The sequence below is a fragment of the Pogoniulus pusillus genome, chromosome 9 (assembly GCF_015220805.1).
Source record: "Pogoniulus pusillus isolate bPogPus1 chromosome 9, bPogPus1.pri, whole genome shotgun sequence".
NCBI lineage: Eukaryota > Metazoa > Chordata > Aves > Piciformes > Lybiidae > Pogoniulus > Pogoniulus pusillus.
The window spans coordinates 39550883-39572449 of NC_087272.1; the positions used below are offsets into that span (position 1 = coordinate 39550883).

The following is a 21567-nucleotide window of genomic DNA, read 5'->3' on the forward strand; positions in this document are numbered from 1 at the left end:
AGTCCCTGCTGGAAAGTGTGTGCTGGCTTCTCCTCAAGGACAAGAAATGCCCTGAAGAGCAAAATGGAAGATGCTAGGTTGTAGGGGATGGGGCAAAGGCTGTTGTGCTTTATCCCCAGCTTGCTTCTGCTGTTTGTTAGTCACTGAGGGGGGATCTCCCCATTTTGAGGATGCTTTCTTGCCAAAAGTAGTGATAGGATGAAGCTGGAAGAGGGGAGATTTAGAGTGGATATTAGGAAGAGGTTCTTACAGTAAGGGTGGTGAGGCACTGGCACAGGTTGCCCAGGGGGGTTGTGGATGCCCCCTCCCTGGAAGTGTTCAAGGCCAGCTTGGATGAGGCCTTGAGCAGCCTGGGCTAGGAGGGCTGAAACTTAGATGATCTTTAAGGTCCCTTCCATCCCAAACCGTTCTGTGATTCTCATATTAATAGTCTGTTTATAGTTGTTATTTAACAATAATAATAACAATAATCATCATCACCTATGATTAATTTTAATTTGTATTAAACTTATTTCTATTTTCTATAACTAATAAGCCAAGAATCAGAACCCTGACTTCCAGAGCCCAAAATATTAAGATTGGATATTTGTTCTTAACAAATAAACCCAAACCAAAACAAAGATACTATTTTTATAGTCTATTTATAGTTGTTATTTAACAATAATGATATTAATAATAATAATATATAATTAATTTTATTAATTTTACTTCTATTTATATAAATAATAAGCCAAGAATCAGAACCCTGACTTCCAGAGCCCAAAATATTAAGATTGGATATTTGTTCTTAACAAATAAACCCAAACCAAAACAAAGATACTATTTTTATAGTCTATTTATAGTTGTTATTTAACAATAATAATAATAATAACAACCTATAATTAATTTTAATTTTATTAATTTTACTTCTATTTATATAACTAATAAGCCAAGAATCAGAACCCTGACTTCCAGAGCCCAAAATATTAAGATTGGATATTTGTTCTTAACAAAGAAACCCAAACCAAAACAAAGATACTATTTTTTATAGTATCTTCATAGTTGTTATTTAATAATAATAATAACCTATTATTAATTTTAATTTTATTAATTTTACCTATATTTATATAACTAATAAGCCAAGAATCAGAACCCTGACTTCCAGAGCCCAAAATGTTGAGATTGGATATTTGTTCTTAACAAATAAACCCAAACCAAAACAAAGATACTATTTTTATAGTCTATTTATAGTTGTTATTTAACAATAATAATAATAATAATAATAATAATAATAATAATAATAATAATAATAATAACCACCTATAATTAATTTTAATTTTATTAATTTTACCTCTATTTATATAACTAAAAAGCCAAGAATCAGAACCCTGACTTCCAGAGCCCAAAATGTTGAGATTGGATATTTGTTCACAACAAACCAAACCAAACCAAACTAAAATAAAGATACTAATATTTATAATCTATTTAGAGTTGATATTTAATCATCATCATCACCACCTATTATTAATTTTAACTTGTATTAATTTTATTTCTATAACTAATAAGCCAAGAACCAGAACCCTGACTTCCAGAGCCCAAAATATTAAGATTGGATATTTGTTCACAACAAAAAACCCAACCCAACCCAAAGTATTTATAGTCTATTTATAGTTAAGTGGTATTCATATTACATAATAATAACAACAATAATGATTATAGTAATAACCTACAATTAATTTTACTTTGTATAAATGTTATTTATATTTTCTGTAACTAATAAGCCAGGAATCAGAACCCTGACTTCCAGAGCCCAAAATGTTAAGATTGGCTATTTGTTCTTAACAAAAAAATACCCAAGCAAAAGAAAGTGCAACACTCAGATATGTTCCCTGCCTTCCAGAGACCTGAGTAAGGACCCTCCACAGCACATGGGCACTCTGAATCTCTCCTTTGGAGGCATCTCCAAGGCAGACTACTGCTGGCAGATGTGCTGCTCAACACTGAAAAGAGCACATGCCAGAAACTCCTACTCTTCAACAGAATTTAAGCAACACCTTAAATACTTCCATAGAATCATAGAACCAACCAGGTTGGAAGAGATCTCCAAGCTCACCCAGCCCAACCTATCCCCTGTCCCCTTGTTCCGCTGCTTGGGCAGCTCAAGCCTAGCTCATGCCTACACCTCAGTGCAGAAGGTTGTTGTGTCTTGCAGAGTTTGCAGCTGGTAAAATAGGAATCCAAAATGTGCAAGGTGAAGATTTGTTCCCTCTGGTAGCTCGAGGGTGTCAAATTCATCCCTTTTGTTTCTTAACCTGTCCAGGCCACAGTTCCTCCAACACACCCTTCTGATGTGGTTCTACTGTGCATGGATACTGAAGCAGCTGCTGAGCCAGAAAGACAAGTCGAGAGGATGCACTGCTCAGTCTAACAACTGACTACCTGACCTCTGCATTTCCAATTTGACCATCTTCAGCATTCTTTGCAAGAGAAGAATGACTCTGTGGAAGTTTTCTAGTTGAGAAACCAAAAGTAAACACACAAAAAAACCCTTCCAAAATAAAAATGCAGCTTGAGGAAACAGTGCAGATAGTTTCAGTGTCTCTGCTGCCAGGCAGCCAGCAACAGAAGAAGGGGACACAGCCTCAAGCTGTGCCAGGGGAAGTTCAGGTTGGATGTGAGGAGGAAGTTGTTGTCAGAGAGAGTGATTGGCATTGGAATGGGCTGCCCAGGGAGGTGGTGGAGTGGCTGTGGCTGGAGGTGTTGAGGCCAAGCCTGGCTGGGGCACTTAGTGCCATGGTCTGGTTGGCTGGCCAGGGCTGGGCGGTGGGTTGGGATACATGAGCTTGGAGCTCTCTGCCACCCTGCTTGAGTCTATGATTCTAAGATGGAAAAACACACTGAGGCACTTCAGCTACCTTCAGAAGCTGCAGGCACTGTGGATTTTCAGCACACACTAGATCCAGAGGGCAGCTGACGGGGTAGGGAGGATCACCTTGCAGAGTTAAGTGCCCAGGTCTCATTTTAGATGCCTCAAACCTGTGAGAGTGACAGCAACTCACCTGCAGCCCTTGCCCATGGACAATCTGAAGCTGCTCCTGAATCTTGCGCAGCTCTTCCTGCTGCCGGTGAATGTTTGCCTCTATCATGCGAGTCCTCTGCTCCAGCTGGTCCTTCAGGTGCTGCATGGCTCCTAGCTGAGCTGAAAACTGAAACACAGGCTGTAGTGCAATGAGTAAATTCACAGCTGAGCAAAGCTCCTGACAGTTAACTCACAGGCAGTGAACACCTTCCTCCAAAGCAGGAAAGGAATCAAGCACTGCTCATAACCAGAGCCAGAGGGCAAATGCCTCAGTGGGAGAATGTCACAGAATGAACATTTGATTGATGCATCAGAGCTGGAAGGGAGCTCAAAGCTCAGCCAGTTCCAACTCCCTGCCATAGGCAGGGAAAGCTCCCACTAGAACAGGCCTCGTCCAGCCTGGCTTTGAACAGCTCCAGGGAGGTTGTGGAGCACAGAATCACCCAATGTGATCAAAGATCAAAGATCACATTGGGTGATTCTGTGCTCCACAACCTCCCTGGGCAACCTGTGCCAGTGTCTCACCACCCTCACTGCAAACAACTCCTTCCTAACATCCACTTTCAACCTCCTCTCTGCCAGTTCAAACCCAGACTTGGTAATTTACCTGCTGCTACTGTGGATGGTGAAGCTTCCCGAGGTCAGAAGCTACAACTCTACCCCTTAACAAAACATTTCACTCAGAGCTAAGACATCTGCAGGTAACTTGGGAATACCTCCAGTCATAAACTGTTGGGAGGCTGAACCCACAGAGAAACTCTCTTCTGTTCTTCTCCAGACATCATGCAGTATGGTACCAACCATCCTGGGATCCAGTACCAGGATAGGCTGGGGTTGGGGTTGAGCTGTTGGAGAGCAGCTCTGGGGAAAAGGACTTGGGAGTCCTGGTGGACAATGAGCCAGCAATGTGCCTGTGTGCCCAAGAAGGCCAAGGGCAACCTGTGGTGGATTAGAAGGGATGTGGTATGTCAGAGAGGTTCCACCCCTCTGCTCTGCCCAGCTGAGGCTGCAGCTGGAATATTGTGTCCAGTTCTGGGCCACACAGGTCAGGGACAGGGAACTGCTTGAGAGAGCCCAGCCCAGAGCCCCCAGGCTGCTGCAGGCAGTGAACAGTTCCTGTGGGGCCAGGCTGAGGCAGCTGAGGCTGGCAGCTGGCAGCAGAGCAGCCTGAGGGCTGCCCTCAGTGCTGTGCTAAAGCTGTGCAGGGCAGTGTGGGCAGGACACAGCCAGGCTCTGCTCAGGGCTGGCCAAGGGCAGCACAAGGGGCACTGGGGGCAAGCTGCAAGAGAAGGAGTTGCCAGGGGAGCAGGAGGGGAAAACTTTGTCCCTGTGAGGGTGCCAGAGCCCTGGAGCAGGCTGCCCAGAGAGGCTGTGGAGTCTCCTGCGCTGGAGACTTTCCAACCCCCCTGGCTGTGTTCCTGTGTGCCCTGCCCTGGGTGCTGCTGCCCTGGCAGGAGGGTTGGAGTGGATGACCTCTGGAGGTCACTTCCAACCCCTAATGTTCTGTGATTCTGTGACCTGCTACAGGCCACAAGTCAGTAAAAGCCTTTGATACTGTGTCCTAGCTCTAGGGCACAGACCCTGGCGTGGCCTTGACACCCTGCTTTCCAGGAGACTCAGCTGTGCTGGCTCACAAGCAGATGCACAGAAAAGCCACCAGCAGAGCTGATGGATTTCTCAATTCATGGCCTAAAATATTTTACCTTGAACTGTGTTTCTACCTATGCCTCTAATGGCCAGGGCTGAAAACTACATCCACACAAGCAGCAGGAAGGCAGAGTCAAGCTGAGAACTCGTTCATTTCAAGACAAGGAGGTTAAAGGTGACTTTGACACCGAAGCACTCCAGTTAAAGAGGAATTAAGCTTCTCTGCAGAACAAGAATGGTTAAAAAACAACAAAGACTAAATCCAGTGAATCCATACCTGGGACATGCCAGACTGGAGCTGCAGAGCTGCAGGCTGAGACATTGCTGGCTGTGCTACTGGTTGGCCAAGAGACTGGGAGCTGAGAGACTAGGATAGAAAACAAGAAAGGGATCCATAAGTGTAAGAGAAGGAAACTTCACACCTGACAGGAAGTAGTTCTTTGCATAAAGTGTCCATTCCAAAACACCACAGGGTAAAAGTAAACCTTTCCAACCTTCAAGCTGAGAGAATAAAGAAGACAAGAGCTGGGGATGATATAGATTACACAAAGGAGGGTTACTAAGCACTTCTGTCAGTGGCAAACGTGGGAGTTCCACTGCAGCATGCAGCATGGTGTTCTCCCATGTTACCCTGACACCACAGGCTGGATGGAAGTACCTGCTAAAGCAGATCAATACATTCCCCACCTGCAGTCCTGGGGGCAGTTCTGCAGCCCCCAGCACAAGCAGGACATGGAAGTGTTGGAGCCAGTGCAGAGGAGACCACCAAGACGCTGAGAGGGCTGCAGCAGCTCTGCTCTGAGCACAGGCTGAGAGAGTTGGGGCTGTGCAGCCTGGAGAGGAGAAGGCTTCCAGGAGACCTTGGAGTGGCCTTGCAGGATCTGAAGGGGGCTCCAGGAGAGCTGGGGAGGGACTATTGACAAGGTCTGGTAACAGCAGGAGGAGGAGGAATGGGTTTGAAGTGGCAGAGGGGAAATTTAAAGTGGATGTTAGGAAGGAGTTGTTTGCAGTGAGGGTGGTGAGACACTGGCACAGGTTGCCCAGGGAGGTTGTGGAGCACAGAATCACCCAATGTGATCTGTGATCTTTGATCACATTGGGTGATTCTGTGCTCCACAACCTCCCTGGAGGTGTTCAAGGCCAGGTTGGATGAGGCCTTGAGCAACCTGTTCTAGTGGGAGGTGTCCCTGCCTATGGCAAGGCATTGGAACTGGCTGAGCTTCAAGGTCCCTTCCAACCTAAACCCTTCTATGATTTCTAGGAATGCTCTCTAGGGACACTCACAGCATCCTGCTGGCTGGTTTTCAAATTGTGTATCACTGCTTATATGCATTTAGGTATTAAAAGTGCAATATCATAGAAAGGAGACTTGGACACAAATCTTGCCAACCCCAGTGCCAAGACACCCCAAAAGTTATCTGCTGAATTGCTGGATTCCCTTCAAATGCAGCATGCCAAAGCTGCACACTGATGATATACTTCTGACAGTTACATACTCATAGACTCCTAGAATGGCTCAGGTAAGAAAGGAGCTCAGAGCTCAGCTCCCCCAACCTCCACACCGTGCCCAGGGACACCTCTCAGCTACACTCAGCTGCTCAAGGCCTCATCCAGCCTGGCCTGCAACACCCCCAGCAAGCAGGCAGCCACAGCCTCCCTGGGCAGCCTGGGACACACTCTCAGCACCCTCACACTCAGCAACTCCTTCCTCAGCTCCACTCTCAGCCTGCTCTGCCTCAGCTCCAAACCATTGCCCCTTGGGCTGTCTCTAGAGCCCCTGATGCAAAGTCCCTCTGCAGCCTTCCTGCAGGCTGCCTTCAGCTCTGGGCAGGCAGCTCTGAGGTGCCCCTGGAGCCTTCTCCCCTGCAGGCTGCACCCCCCCAGCTCCCTGAGGCTGTGCTCACAGCAGAGCTGCTCCAGCCCTTGCAGCATCTTTGTGGCCTCCTCTGGCCTTGCTCCAACAGTTCTATGAAAGTGACTGCAGGTGACCCTGTTGGAGTTTCAATGAGATGTTTCCAGGAGAAACAAAGCAGAGGTGATTGCAGTGCTCAGCACAGATCTGTTCTCTGCAGTTACCTGGCTACTCAGAGATGATCTTCTTTGTGCAGTCTTTTCATGCCCAGACAAGCTTTGCCTTGGAGGAGTGCTAGTGTCCACTGTCATTTTCGTTGGTGTTGCTGACAAGGTTCAGAGTTACAACAGAAAGAGAGAGAGGTTAGCAGGAATCTCCATTCTGCAGTGCAAGACTCAAATCACAGGCAGAAACAAAAATCCCAACCCTCCCAAAATACCCTTAAGCCTTGGGCACTGTCCTCCTGCTTATCCAACAGCCATGCAGCCTGATGGACTGACCCAGCTGTTGCACTTGCAGAAGTCACTGCACAACCTCTGAGAAGCTGAGTGCTCATCAGGCCTCTGAAGCTTCCAAGGGCCACTTTGGTGTGCACACCTTCCACCTACCAACCTGCTGGCTGCACATGTCACTCACAGCAAGCAGAGGAGGCTTCCCCAGGCAGGCAGCTGCCCTGCCAGCAGTTGGTGCTTACATGAATGGTCTGATACTGCAGTGTGGGAAGATTTTCTGGAGCTCCTGGAGGAAGCAGAAGGTGTGGGGCTGGTATCAAACCTTTCCAGTGCTTCTTTGAGGCTCACGGTGTTGATGTGGTTGTCAGACCCAGAGTCCTGACTCTGAAGAGACACATGAACAATGTACATTTCTGTTAGCAAACATCTCAGCCCATGCTGTGTGCAGTGGACCCCTTCCACAGGTGCAGGACTGGCCTGTTTGAGATGTCTAAGCTCAGTTTCTATTTGTGGCTTTTATCCCATGGAAAAGTAACCAAACCAAAGCCATGTAAGCCTAGAACCCCAAATCCAGACAGACACAGGCCTCAGATTGAGTGCTGAGCTGTCCTGCTCCTCTCAACTCACTCTGAATACCTGCAAGGAGTGACCTGCTTGTTATTTGTGAGAAAGGATGGCTTCACTCCACTGGGAGGAGCAGTGTCAGGTGAAAGCTGCTGAACTCCCAAAGGAAAAGGTCTCTGAACTGCCAAGGGCAAAGCTGTCACAGCATCTGCACAAGCTGGCTTGTCCAAGGCTCACTGAGCTCTCCAGGACACTGCTTCAAAGTCCATTCTGTACTTGTAAGCAATGGGATGGAGTCACCTAACAGAACAGCCTCTGCTTTCCTCTTCTGCATCCCTTTAAGCCATCTGTGACTGCTGAGCTTGGCTTTTCAGACTGTGGGTGCTTCCAGCAAGGAAGAACTTTCACTTCTGAATCAAACCCTGCAGGAATTAGATCTGAGGAAGGACTTCAGCGTGTTGCCATGTTACAGCTGCATGGACTCTTGAGAAGAAGAGGGTAAGTGCTCAGGGCAGAAAAAAGACCCTTCTCAGGCTCCTTTAAACAGACATGTTAGAGATCAAAGCAACTACTTTATTTCTAACAAGACAAAACACTTCTTGATGTTGCACAGAGTCACAGAGCAGTTTAGGCTGAAATGGACCTTAAAGATTATCCATTTCCAATTCCCCTGCAGGGACAGGGACCCCTCCCACTAGCCCAGGCTGCTCAAGGGCTCATCCAGCCTGCCCATGAACACCTCCAGGCATGTGGCAGCCACAGCCTCCCCAGGCAACCTCTTCCAGTGTCTCCTCACCCTCACTGGAATTTCTTCCTAATCCCCAGATGCAGTCTGCCCTCCTCAAGCTTAAAGTGATTCCCTCTTGCCCTATCACTACAAGCCATTGTAAAAAGTCCCATGTTTGAATCAGAGAATCAAGTTGGGAGAGAGCTCCAAGCTCAGCCAGCCCAACCTAGCACCCAGCCCTGCCCAACCAACCAGACCATGGCACTAAGTGCCCCAGCCAGGCTTGGCTGCAACACCTCCAGCCACGGCCACTCCACCACCTCCCTGGGCAGCCCATTCCAATGCCAATCACTCTCTCTGCCAACAATTTCCTCCTAACATCCAGCCTAGACCTCCACTGGCACAACTTGAGGCTGTGTCCCCTTCTTCTGCTGCTGGCTGCCTGGCAGCAGAGCCCAACCCCAGCTGGCTACAGCCTCCCTGCAGGTATTGCAGACAGTATTTTTTTTGCTCACAATACATTTCTGATGCAAGAAAGAAGTAAAGCATAGATAAGGCACTCACTTTATCTGCTGTTATCTCAGGAAGAGACTCCTCAATACCAAGTTCTCGTCTTCTTTCTGCTCTAACTTCTGCATAACTAAAAGAGGAAGCCAAATATAACCACTGGAATGACACAAAAATGCCTGTCTCAAAAAAGCAAACTCCTCAGAGCTACCTTGACTTATACATTATCTCAGGACACTTCAAACTGCTCTGATTTCTCTCCCTCCCAACAAGGCAACCCCATGCCCCTGGAATGTCTTTAGTACAGATGCTAAAACCAAACTCACCTGACAACAGTGTGTGTACAGACAATGAATTCTGGCCTGGAGTTCCACTGGTGATAGGTGATATAGTAATGGGTTTGCAGCCAAATCCACTGCTGTCCCTTTGTGAGGAATCTGTAGTAACATGATTTCCCTTTCCCATATTGCATTACTAGAAAAGTGAATGAAGAATTAAGTTTGCTGTTTTTCCAGCCTGGAGATATGACAATTACACAACAGAAGTGATTTCCCGACTCGACACGGCCCCAAACCAGGTTTACATCATTCAGCACCAGGGCTCATGGCTAAGAGCAGACTTTCTAGAGAAATAAAACATTCAGATTGTGGGTTTCATTCTTCTGGTTGTGTGGTGTTGCTTTTATTTTTAAACACTGTGTAAAACTGATGGGCAAAAAGAAATCAACTACACCTTCACCAAGAAAAGCCTGAGCCAACACAAAGCTGATTGCAGTCAACGGCTGAGTTGCCTTCTCCTGCCTCAAACCTCACACAGCCTTTAAAATGCTGGAGAAGTGATAGTTGTTGTGCTGTGCACTTGAATTTACCACAGTGAAGACTCTAAATGCTAGGAGTTAAGCCTGGTTCTTAGTTCTGTATCAAAGGAAGTGAGACTAAGACCAGCAGTCGAAGCGAGAAGGTAAAAGGCTTTGCTCAATCCTAACCTTTCACTGCAGCGGTTTACCACTGCAGAGCTCTGAAAGCAAACCTCTGTAAAGCCAACTGGTTGATTTGATGGATCTGTAGCAGTACTCACAGTGCTCGTGACATTTTGCCAGGTTATCTAGATCATCCACGTGATAATAATCATAGCCTGAGGTCCCCAGAACTTCAAACGGCAGGTAGCCTATTATCGGAGGTGCCCTAATTAACACAAAACCCAACGTCAGTTGATTCCCACAGCAAAAGCTGAAAACAGAATCATTTAATTAAGATTAGCATTTCTTGTTTTACAGTATGTGCTCTGAAAAAGATCTTTAAAAATTAAACCCAACACAAGCTATGAGTAGTCAATGCTGATTAGTGAACTAAATATTATAGCCACCACTGCGATTCAGCTACTATTGCTGCTAGACATAGAAGGAATTGCACCTGTGATCCAAGAATAGGAACTTCCATTCTAAGCTATGTCTAGATGTGAACTCTTCATTGGGTTCTTCAACAGTGCACATTTCCTAAAAAGTAAAAAAATAAAAAGCTCTCTCAAAACTGCTCTATTCTACAGCATCAGCTCGTGCGAAATTCACTTACCTAGGGTTAGCAGGCAACTCCACAATAGTTACAGCATGTTACTTGGCAGACCATTTCACTGGGTTTGCTTGCTTAGAGGCATGGTACTGAGGTAGAATTCAATCTCAGCTGTGGCAGGCTGACACTGGGTTGATTTAAACAGGACAAGCCTGGCGTGAGATCGAACCCAAGCTCAGTACCTGCAAACACAGCAAGAGAGCAGAAATCAACAGTTCCTGCAGTTAGGCTTTCGACGTGTAACAGGCAACAGAAGAGAGGAAACACTCCCACCAGACACTCTGAGTGCAGTATATGCTGAGCAGGGGTAGAAACCAACATGAGCAAGATGGTCACAGGATCTGGAGTTTGGGGATAGGACTCCTCCTTTCAGTCAATATTCTAAATCCCTTTGGCCTGAGGGCACAGCCACGTACCAACAGTGCTGCTAACTCTTGGGCTGAGGGCTCAGGGAAAGCAAAGAGGATGACTGCATTGCCACTCTGCCAACAACCCCCTCCAAGCATTCTCCACATCATTTTAAATGTACTCTGCTCAGACAGAGGTGCAACCAGTGCATGTCAGCTGCTTTCTACCATCCCCTTCCAGAGAGGTGAAGATGCCGCACCAAGTACTGTGCCAGGAACTAAGTGAGCCCCTGCTGCAGCCAAGAACCTTCAGTCAGCTTGTTTTTACACAAGACTGCCTTCCAAGGAGAAAGATGGGATGATAAAATGCATGCATACCTACAAACACAACCCTCACAGAGCTACATTAAAAGGAGGGCTCTTTTCTTTTAGACACCTGTGCACCACATCTGTCACACTCGTAGGAGCTTGCAGCAGCATCCTCACTGCCAGCATCAACCCAAACAAGTTTCCTAAGGACTGCAGCACAGAAGCCACTGATGAGCATGACAGATGTGGACAGACAGGCACAGAGCTACCCTGCAAACAGCTGAACTAAAACAGGCCTGTGGGGAAGCACAGCAAAAGACTAACTGTTGCTCCTCCAAAGGGATCACCTTCCTTTGCACTCCTTTCAGGTTACACTAAGCTTAAGTGGAGTTTAATGAGTTTAAGTGGATTTTTTGCACTTTGAGTAGATATTTCTATTTTTTCTTTCCATGAAAGAAAGGAGTGAATGATTCTATATCTAGACAATGTTTTTTTCCTCACCTTTATCAGCATAAAAAGATCAGACAATGACTAAAGAGGGAGTTACATGCCAGAGGTCATGAACAAAATCACTTCCAGTTAGCGAGGCTTAACCTTGCCAAATGAACCCCACAGCTCCTCCAACTTTCCTAGGAGTACAGCATTTACTAAAGCACCACTCATAGCAAAGTAAAAGAAATGACAGAGCAAGCATGTATCCTTGAGATACACTTCTGATTTGTCATTTCTTTTAACCTAATTATTTTGGCACAATTCAAAACAAAAGTAACAAAGAACTTAACTTGCAGGCAGGAAAAGCACAGTCAGAAACATTATGGTTAGTGAGGAGCTGGCAGCAGGTTAGTGTCTGATTACTCAAGGCATTTCTAGTAATGATTTGCAGATATTCCACTGTAAAACACCCCTGGGCAGAAACTATCTTCTTCAACAAGGCATCTTGTTGAAGCTGTCAACAAGGCATCCAGAAAAGACAGGACTTCCATTTGTAACAACAAGTATAGTGGTAAAATCCTTTTGGCTGGATTCATTGTGCCTTAATCTTGAGAGGATTCAATTCTTTACCAGCCAAAGTGCAAGAGAAATGTTTGCAGCAATGTGCAGAGGCAAATCTCTTCCCCAGGGAGGAAACTTTGTGGCATACTTTGTTGAAAGAGTGCTGGGGCCAGGAGCAGAAAATAAAAAGCAGGAGCTCGCAGAGGTTATTCTCATGCACACTACAGCTTTATGTGTAGCCTTGAGAAATGATACTCTAGATAGAACCATCCAGACCTGGAAACCACCTGAAAGAAAAAGTGGCAGGTGAGCAGGTGGTTTGCACCTAATAAAATCCACAGCTCACTACTGGCTCTACCACACACCTGTTAGTAACGTTACTGGGATGGTAAAGCTGCTGACATTAACACCTGAGTATCTGCCAGAGTCAATGCCAGCCTCAAAAACGACATAATGGATCAAGAGTACAAACCAGCAGCGCCAGGTTAAAAGCCTTCACTCAGAAGTTAAGCTGAGATTTCCCACATGAATAGCACTCTTGAGAGGGTATTAAAATGTCTGGAAGCTTCCTCAGGCACTAGGGGCTCAGAAGCTCAAGCAGAGGAGTGATACTTCTGTCCAGAGTGTGATCTGTAAAGCTTTTCCCCTTAGGGACTGAGGGACACAAATGGTTTTTCCTCCACTTCCCTATGCCCTGTTCCAGCAGCAGGAAAAAGAAAAGTCTTCCTCCAGTACAGCCTGAACTGTCACACTTACAAATGTTTGCCAGGTTGAGCTTTCTACCCCCCAGTACCTCACAAAGCAAAACACTCACACTTAACCACTGCAGCCCTGCCACGAAGAACACTGTTTAGAGCCACAGGGCAAGAAACCTGTCAGATGAAAGCTTTCCATGGCTTCAAGGAACACAAACAACAAACTTCCTCTGGCTTGCTGTCTGGAGAGATGCAATTCCTATTCAGCCCCACAGGACTGAGGTTTGCATGAGTTCTCCACTCCCTATTATGCAGTCAAAGTGCAACGCAGACAAAGCATATCTTCAGAGGCTGCCACCACCGGTCTTCACCTCCAGACACCAGTGAGTGCCTTCAAATTGCAGGCAAGCTGTTGAATGTTTGCAGAGTTCTGCACGACAGACAGAGGCTTAACCCTCTGCCACCTACACTGCTTGGCCTCTCTTTACAGCTGCACTGCAAGAACAAATGTTACCCTGCACCTGCACTAACCCATTGGCACACAACATCATCTCAACCCCAGCCACAGGCTACCCTGTACTGCTTCCCTGTATTTCTTTGGGTTGAGGAACAGGATCATACTTAGCAAATGTCAAGTTTTGTACACATCCAGTTCTAAACTTGGACAGCTATCTGCTGGTTAAGCAAAGTCTGCTTTTCAACCAACCAAGCTACTGAAACAAGACTTCTACTACCTCTAATGCAACTCTGTTACCGCTGTGCAATCAGCTAAGCCCTGCCAGGTTTGCTTCTGTGCCACACTACAGCAAGACCAACACCAACATAAAATTAGCATCCAAATTCCAAATACAGTGATGAACCCAGGTCTGCTTCTGTGCCACACTACAGCAAGACCACCACCACCATAAAGCTCACATCTAAGTTCCAAGTACAACGATGAACCCAGGTCTGCTTCTGTGCCACACTACAGCAAGACCACCACCACCATAAAGCTCACATCTAAGTTCCAGGTACAATGATGAACACAGGTCTGCTTCTGTGCCACACTACAGCAAGACCACCACCACCATAAAGCTCACATCTAAGTTCCAAGTACAATGATGAACCCAGGTCTGCTTCTGTGCCACACTACAGCAAGACCACCACCACCACCACCAGAAAACTCACATCCAGGATTTGAGAGAGAGGATTAATTTCTGCAGGGGAAGTGGAACCTTGCTGTCACCTTTTGTTTTGTTCATGTGAAACTTGCTAAACTGTATTCCTATGGACTTCCAAACTTGTTCCTTGGATATTACTGTTTGAAATGGCTACCCAGGAATGCCATTCACGAGACTTCATATGATGCTTTCACAACGTTTGACCTCTGTGTGTGAAGGGACAGAGACCCTTTCAGTGTCATACATTACAGCCCCCTGTGATCTTCATCAGTAACATCTGAAACACCTGCATTCTTTCTGAGGTCCTCTGCAGTGCTCCCAAAGTGATTGCAGCTGTACATACCTTGATAAATTGAGGTGTAGCTAATCTAACTGTGGCTACAAAGCAGACTTTGTCTTCGTAGGCAGGCCGGTGCGAGCGCTGAATAGTTCCTTCGAAACCATTGTGCGCCGAGTTGGGAGCTGCAGGGAGGCAGAGAGCAGCAGCAGTGGTTAGATAGCAGCCATGGAGCAGCTTTCTCCAAGAAGTGAACTTACCCTCAGTGTGGTGTTGCCAAGAAGGCAGTAGCAATTCTGACCTTGCCAGGTGACTCCTGACACTGACTGCAGCATGCCACCTTCAAAAACATCTTTAACCTTTCTCCTCTGCTCTGCCCTGCTGAGACCACACCTGCACTGCTGTGCCCAGTTCTGGGCTCCCCAGTTCAAGACAGACATGGATCTGCTCAAGAGAACCCAATGAAGAGCTATGAGGATGGTGAAGGGACTGGAGCATCTCTGCTATGAAGAAAGACTGAGAGCCCTGGGGCTGCTTAGTGTGGAGAGGAGACGCTGAGAGGGGACCTGATTGATGTCTATAAATATCCAAGGGGTGGGTGTCAAGATGAAGGTGCCAGGCTCTTTTTGGTGGTGCTCAATGTCAGGACAAGGAACAAGAGGTACAAGCTGGAATCCAGAAGGTTCCACCTCAACATGAAGAGACACTTCTGTATGGTGAGGGTGCCAAGAGCCCTGGAGCAGCTCCCAGAGAGGCTGTGGAGTCTCCTCTGGAGACTTTCAGAACCTGCTTGGATGCACTCCTGTGTGCCCTGCCCTGGGTGCTCCTGCTCTGGCAGGGGATTAGACTGGATGATCCTCACTGCAAGAGTGAGTGGCCATTGGAATGGGCTGCCCAAGGACGTGGGGGAGTCACCATCCCTGGAGATGTTTAAAAGGAGACTGGATGAGGCACTTAGTGCCATGGGTTAGTTAGTTAGAAGGTGCTGGGTGATGATCCCGAAGGTCTTTTCCAAAGTGGCTAACTGTGTGATTCTGTGACCTCTGGAGGTCCCTAACATTCTCTGATCCTGCATCTGATTTTGTTAACTTGGAATTTGAACTCTGAGGTAAGCATTCCTCTTCCAGGCTTCATTCACATGCAAAGAACACAAGCAGGAGACATAGGTCACAACACAGCCAGCAAAGGCACAACTAGAATCAAGACACTGAGCTGAGAACAGATTCCACTTACTAAACCAGAGATGGATGGAATCATAAGCAGGCAAAGAATGGAGCAGACCTCAAACAGATTAAATCTCATCTTTAATTTCCAGCAGGTATCAATTTAGTTGACCTTTACTAAACTCTAATGATGGTGACTCCAAAATGCTTTCAGCCTCTTCCAAGTCTACCTGGTTTTAGCTCAGCTCTCGATTCAAACTGCCACTGAAGTTTGTTCATGCAGTTTAGGCTCTCACCAGAAAGAAAATGTGTCATTTCCTTCCTCTTTATCTTAGCCCTTTGCTTTGATCTCCAGGTTTTATCTTGCCTTGTAAAGTTAGCTTTAAATTTCTGGTTGCTTTCATTGTTCTAATCTGAACTCTGTCCAACTGCTTTACTCACAGCAGATAGTGCCAAGACCTCTGGATGAGGATGTAAGGCTGCTGACAAGTGCAGGGGGATGACTTCACATGGTTCAGGTTCTCTTTTCACCCTCTGGTGACTGGCCATGGTGATGCAGTCATGTTCAGTCTGCATTCCACATTAGTTCCTTTTTCTGAAGGACTGCTGCAACCTTTCCTGTTGTCACTCCTAACTGTAGTAACTTGCATTTGTTGTTAGTCAGTTGCTCTGGGTCTCATTCCCCAGAATAATCACAGAATCAGTCAGGGTTGGAAGGGACCACAAGGAGCAGCCAGTTCCAACCCCCCTGCCATGCCCAGGGACTCCTCACACTAGATCAGGCTGCCCACAGCCTCATCCAGCCTGGCCTCAAACACCTCCAGGGATGAGGCTTCCACCACCTCCTTGGGCAAATTTACTATTAGATATTACTATATATATATATTATTATATCCCAGGCTCACAGGATGTTAGGGGTTGGAAGGCACCCAAGGAGATCATCGAGTCCAACCCCACTGCCAGAGCAGGACCACACAATCTAGTACAGATCACAGAGGAACACATCCAGACAGGCCTGGAAAGGCTCCAGAGAAGGAGAATATAAATGATATTATTACAGTTATAACTTGCTTTCTAAATGTGGGGGTGAACTTTTACCTTAAGTGGCTGTGCATTGGTTCATGCCTGCGAACTATCTTTTGTTATCCATAAGGCCAATGAAAATCCTGATCCAATCCAGAACAAGTCCATTAAAACTCATTCTGACAGTGCCTACTGCTAACTTTTCCAAGCAGTTTCTGCAGCTACTCTCCAGCAAATGCTTCCTCTCCGGGATCACAGAAACATTCAGGTTGGAAAAACCCCTCAGGGTCACCAAGTCCAACCCAGAACCAAGTTCACCCCTAAACCACATCCCCAAGCACCACATCTAAAGGACCTTTAACCACATCCAGAGTTGGTGACCCAACCACCTCCCTGGGCAGCCCAGAACATGTTTGTGAGGCCAGGATGAGGTAACTGTCACAAGCACATTAAAGAAGTCCATCACCTTGTCCTCTCACTCACAGTGTACTTACACCAGTAGAGGAAACTGCATGGATTTGATGCTATTCCTACCTGAAAATCCACAGTGGTTGCCATTCAATTCCTTGCTGCCTTCCTGAAGCTCACATCTAGTTTCATGATTTGCTCTGGAATCTTCCAAAACAGAATTGCCTCCAACAAATCTGCAGTTTCCCAACTCCTCCTCTTCCCAGATTACTGCCAGGCATTCAGGACAAGCTTTGGCCTTTTCAAGCCTGCTTTGGCCACTTCAAACCTTTTGACCTTCCTACAGTATTACATATTTGACACTAAGACTCAGTCTCTCTATACACTGTTACCACACAAACCCCCATAGGCTTATTTACAACAAACTGGTTCTGATGATATCTTTGTGGCTGATCTTTCTGAAGAGCTACTACCAACTTCAGTGCACAACCCATTTGTCTGCCTGACCATTGAAAGATGCTTCTCAAGGAAACAGCATGGACAGATTAGAGATAGAGAAGGAACAGCATCCTCTGGATAGGATAGGACAAGGGGTGATGGATGTAAACTACAGCACAGGAGGTTCCACCTCAACATGAGGAAGAACTTCTTCAAGGGTGACAGAGCCCTGGCACAGGCTGCCCAGAGAGGTTGTGGAGTCTCCTTGTCTGGAGCCTTTCCAGCCCTGTCTGGATGTGTTCCTGTGTGCCCTGAGCTAGGTTGTGTGGTCCTGCTCTGGCAGGGGGTTGGACTGGAAGATCTCCAGAGGTCCCTTCCAAGCCCTGACATCCTGTGAGCCTGTGAACTTCAACAGAAGGAAAAAGAACCTCAGTGTGGAAAACAGTCTTAGTCCATCCACTCATCTGTGCAGTAACTCCTGCCAGTGAAAGAACAGAACTGAAAGGGGAGGGGAAGTTACATCTTACTTGCCAGCTCACTGCCTAATGTTTCCTGCAGGAACTCAGGATCACTGACCTTCAAGTTACTTCTTCCACTGCCTAAGTATGGATTGTGCTTAACTCAGTTCAGGCATCATTTGTGCTTAACTAACTCAGTTCAGGTATTCTTTGTGCTTAACTCAGTTCAGGCATCATTTGTGCTTAACTCAGTTCAGGTATTCTTTGTGCTTAACTCAGTTCAGGCATCATTTGTGCTTAACTAACTCAGTTCAGGCATTCTTTGTGCTTAACTCAGTTCAGGCATCATTTGTGCTTAACTCAGTTCAGGCATCATTTGTGCTTAACTCAGTTCAGGCATCATTTTAAAGCATTGCCTTAAATGCCTCTACACTGAAAAAAAAAGGTTGTGTAAGATCACAGTTTTAATTGAAAGTGGTAAACATATTTCTGTGCTCAAACACAGACCTGGAAGACCTGATAGGCAGTGCTGCTGCTTCCTCATTTAGAGAAACAGTGGAGAAGTGATGGGACAGCTCCCAGCTCTAGTGACAGAACAGCTCCAGCTCTAGCGGCAGAACAGCTCCAGCCCTAGCGACAGAACAGCTTCAGCTCTAGCGACAGAACAGCTCCAGCTCTAGCGACAGAACTGCTCCAGCTCTAGTGACAGAACAGCTCCAGCTCTAGTGACAGAACTGCTCCAGCTCTAGCGACAGAACAGCTCCAGCTCTAGCGACAGAACAGCTCCAGCTCTAGCGACAGAACTGCTCCAGCTCTAGCGACAGAACAGCTCCAGCTCTAGCGACAGAACAGCTCCAGCTCTAGTGACAGAACAGCTCCAGCTCTAGCGACAGAACAGCTCCAGCTCTAGCGACAGAACTGCTCCAGCTCTAGCGACAGAACAGCTCCAGCTCTAGCGACAGAACAGCTCCAGCTCTAGCGACAGAACTGCTCCAGCTCTAGCGACAGAACTGCTCCAGCTCTAGTGACAGAACTGCTCCAGCTCTAGCGACAGAACAGCTCCAGCTCTAGCGGCAGAACTGCTCCAGCTCTAGCGACAGAACAGCTCCAGCTCTAGCGACAGAACTGCTCCAGCTCTAGCGACAGAACAGCTCCAGCTCTAGTGACAGAACAGCTCCAGCCCTAGCGACAGAACAGCTCCAGCTCTAGTGACAGAACAGCTCCAGCTCTAGCGACAGAACAGCTCCAGCTCTAGCGGCAGAACTGCTCCAGCTCTAGCGACAGAACAGCTCCAGCTCTAGCGACAGAACTGCTCCAGCTCTAGCGACAGAACAGCTCCAGCTCTTGGGACAGAACAGCTCCAGCTCTAGCGACAGAACAGCTCCAGCTCTAGTGACAGAACAGCTCCAGCCCTAGCGACAGAACTGCTCCAGCTCTAGCGACAGAACAGCTCCAGCTCTAGTGACAGAACAGCTCCAGCTCTAGTGACAGAACAGCTCCAGCTCTAGCGACAGAACAGCTCCAGCTCTAGCGACAGAACAGCTCCAGCTCTAGCGACAGAACAGCTCCAGCTCTAGCGGCAGAACTGCTCCAGCTCTAGCGACAGAACAGCTCCAGCTCTAGCGACAGAACTGCTCCAGCTCTAGTGACAGAACAGCTCCAGCCCTAGCGACAGAACTGCTCCAGCTCTAGCGACAGAACAGCTCCAGCTCTAGTGACAGAACAGCTCCAGCTCTAGTGACAGAACAGCTCCAGCTCTAGTGACAGAACAGCTCCAGCTCTAGTGACAGAACAGCTCCAGCTCTAGTGACAGAACAGGCCCAGCTCTAGTGACAGAACAGGCCCAGCTCTAGTGACAGAACAGCTCCAGCCCTAGCGACAGAACTGCTCCAGCTCTAGTGACAGAACAGCTCCAGCTCTAGTGACAGAACAGCTCCAGCTCTAGCGACAGAACAGCTCCAGCTCTAGCGACAGAACTGCTCCAGCTCTAGCGACAGAACAGCTCCAGCTCTAGCGACAGAACTGCTCCAGCTCTAGCGACAGAACAGCTCCAGCTCTTGGGACAGAACAGCTCCAGCTCTAGCGACAGAACAGGCCCAGCTCTAGTGACAGAACAGCTCCAGCCCTAGCGACAGAACTGCTCCAGCTCTAGTGACAGAACAGCTCCAGCTCTAGTGACAGAACAGCTCCAGCTCTAGCGACAGAACTGCTCCAGCTCTAGCGACAGAACTGCTCCAGCTCTAGCGACAGAACTGCTCCAGCTCTAGCGACAGAACAGCTCCAGCTCTTGGGACAGAACAGCTCCAGCTCTAGCGACAGAACAGCTCCAGCTCTAGTGACAGAACAGCTCCAGCCCTAGCGACAGAACTGCTCCAGCTCTAGCGACAGAACAGCTCCAGCTCTAGTGACAGAACAGCTCCAGCTCTAGCGACAGAACAGCTCCAGCTCTAGTGACAGAACAGCTCCAGCTCTAGTGACAGAACAGCTCCAGCTCTAGTGACAGAACAGCTCCAGCCCTAGCGACAGAACAGCTCCAGCTCTAGCGACAGAACAGCTCTAGTGACAGAACAGCTCTAGTGACAGAACAGCTCTAGTGACAGAACAGCTCCAGCTCTAGCGGCAGAACTGCTCCAGCTCTAGTGACAGAACAGCTCCAGCTCTAGTGACAGAACAGCTCCAGCTCTAGTGACAGAACAGCTCCAGCTCTAGTGACAGAACAGCTCCAGCTCTAGCGGCAGAACTGCTCCAGCTCTAGTGACAGAACAGCTCCAGCTCTAGTGACAGAACAGCTCCAGCTCTAGTGACAGAACAGCTCCAGCTCTAGCGGCAGAACAGGCCCAGCTCTAGCGACAGAACAGGCCCAGCCCTAGTGGCAGAGCTGCTCCCAGCTCTTGCTCTGACAGGCAGGTTGTGGCTGCCCCTGCAGCTGGCTGCTGACCCCCGGAGCCTCACCCAGCCCTGCAGCTGCCGGTGAGCACCGCCGCTACTTACCGTTGTTCAAACACTTGAAATTGCCTATGAATTTGACATATTCATATGTAGGCTGCTCTTTGGGGTCTATGGTTCCTCGGAGCATATGGCAACAGAACTCTAGCTGGTTTTTTGCTGGGGAAAGAACAAACAGATTAATAGGCTACATGCTTGGCAGAGTGCACAGCCACCATGGAATGAGAGCAGGAACAATCCAGCCGCGTGTTTCCTGAGCTACTCCAAGTGCTGGGGTTACAAATGGCTGTAGCCTTTAACCAGCAGGACATGAACTCACCTGGAGGAGAGCTCCAGAGTTTGTGCATTAAAAGGACTGAATGCTAATGACACAGAGCCCCCTGAAATCTAGAGCTACTTTAAAGAAGCTTCACTAAAGCATGCGCTTCTGTACCCATGGGGCTGCTGCCTGCTCCTTCCTGCCAACTGCCACCACTGCCTAAGCAGGAGCTGTGTGAACAAGAGGAACACATCACAGTGCAACACTGGAAAGGACTCAAAGCCTTTTCTGCTTCTCACTCCACTCTGCAAGTAGGCTGAGGGTGGCCCAAGAAGCTGAGAGGGGCCCCAGCCAGACCGGTTAGCCAAAACGCTACCCCCCAGCGTGTGATGTTAGGGCTCAGCAGTGAAAACTGGGGACAGGAGGAGGGGGGAGACATTTGTGCCTCTGGCACTTGTTTTCCCAGGTAATCATTACAAAGGCTGGAGCCCTGCTTTCCTGGAAATGGCTAAGCACTTGCCTGCTGACAGGAAGCAGCAAATGAGTTCCTCATTTTGCCCTGGCTTGTGCACACAGCTCTTGCTTTAGTTATTAAGTCGTCTCTCTCCCACTCCCCAAGTTATCTTGCTTTCACCCTGCTGAGCCTTTTCCCACCCCAGAGAGCAGGGAGAGCAGGCAGCTGAGTGGGGCTGAGCTGCCTCCCGGGGTTAAGCCAC

General features: G+C 47.7%; 1 protein-coding gene across 5 annotated transcripts in view; it reads right to left on the reverse strand.

The window, feature by feature from the left end:
- The window catches only part of CLOCK (clock circadian regulator), a 76830-nt gene that overhangs the window by 7199 nt on the left and 48064 nt on the right, over positions 1 to 21567 (reverse strand). For 3 of the 5 annotated variants that reach the window (XM_064149293.1, XM_064149294.1, XM_064149298.1), the window contains 10 exons: positions 20638 to 20751; positions 14223 to 14341; positions 10220 to 10302; positions 9885 to 9991; positions 9134 to 9281; positions 8865 to 8940; positions 7252 to 7393; positions 6782 to 6882; positions 4983 to 5072; positions 3039 to 3197 (listed from right to left, as the gene is read on the reverse strand). In XM_064149293.1, the coding sequence (XP_064005363.1) occupies positions 3039 to 3197; positions 4983 to 5072; positions 6782 to 6882; positions 7252 to 7393; positions 8865 to 8940; positions 9134 to 9281; positions 9885 to 9991; positions 10220 to 10302; positions 14223 to 14341; positions 20638 to 20751 (1139 nt within the window). The remainder of the gene's footprint in view (positions 1 to 3038; positions 3198 to 4982; positions 5073 to 6781; positions 6883 to 7251; positions 7394 to 8864; positions 8941 to 9133; positions 9282 to 9884; positions 9992 to 10219; positions 10303 to 14222; positions 14342 to 20637; positions 20752 to 21567) is intronic. The other 2 variants (XM_064149295.1, XM_064149297.1) reach the window with 2 other exon arrangements.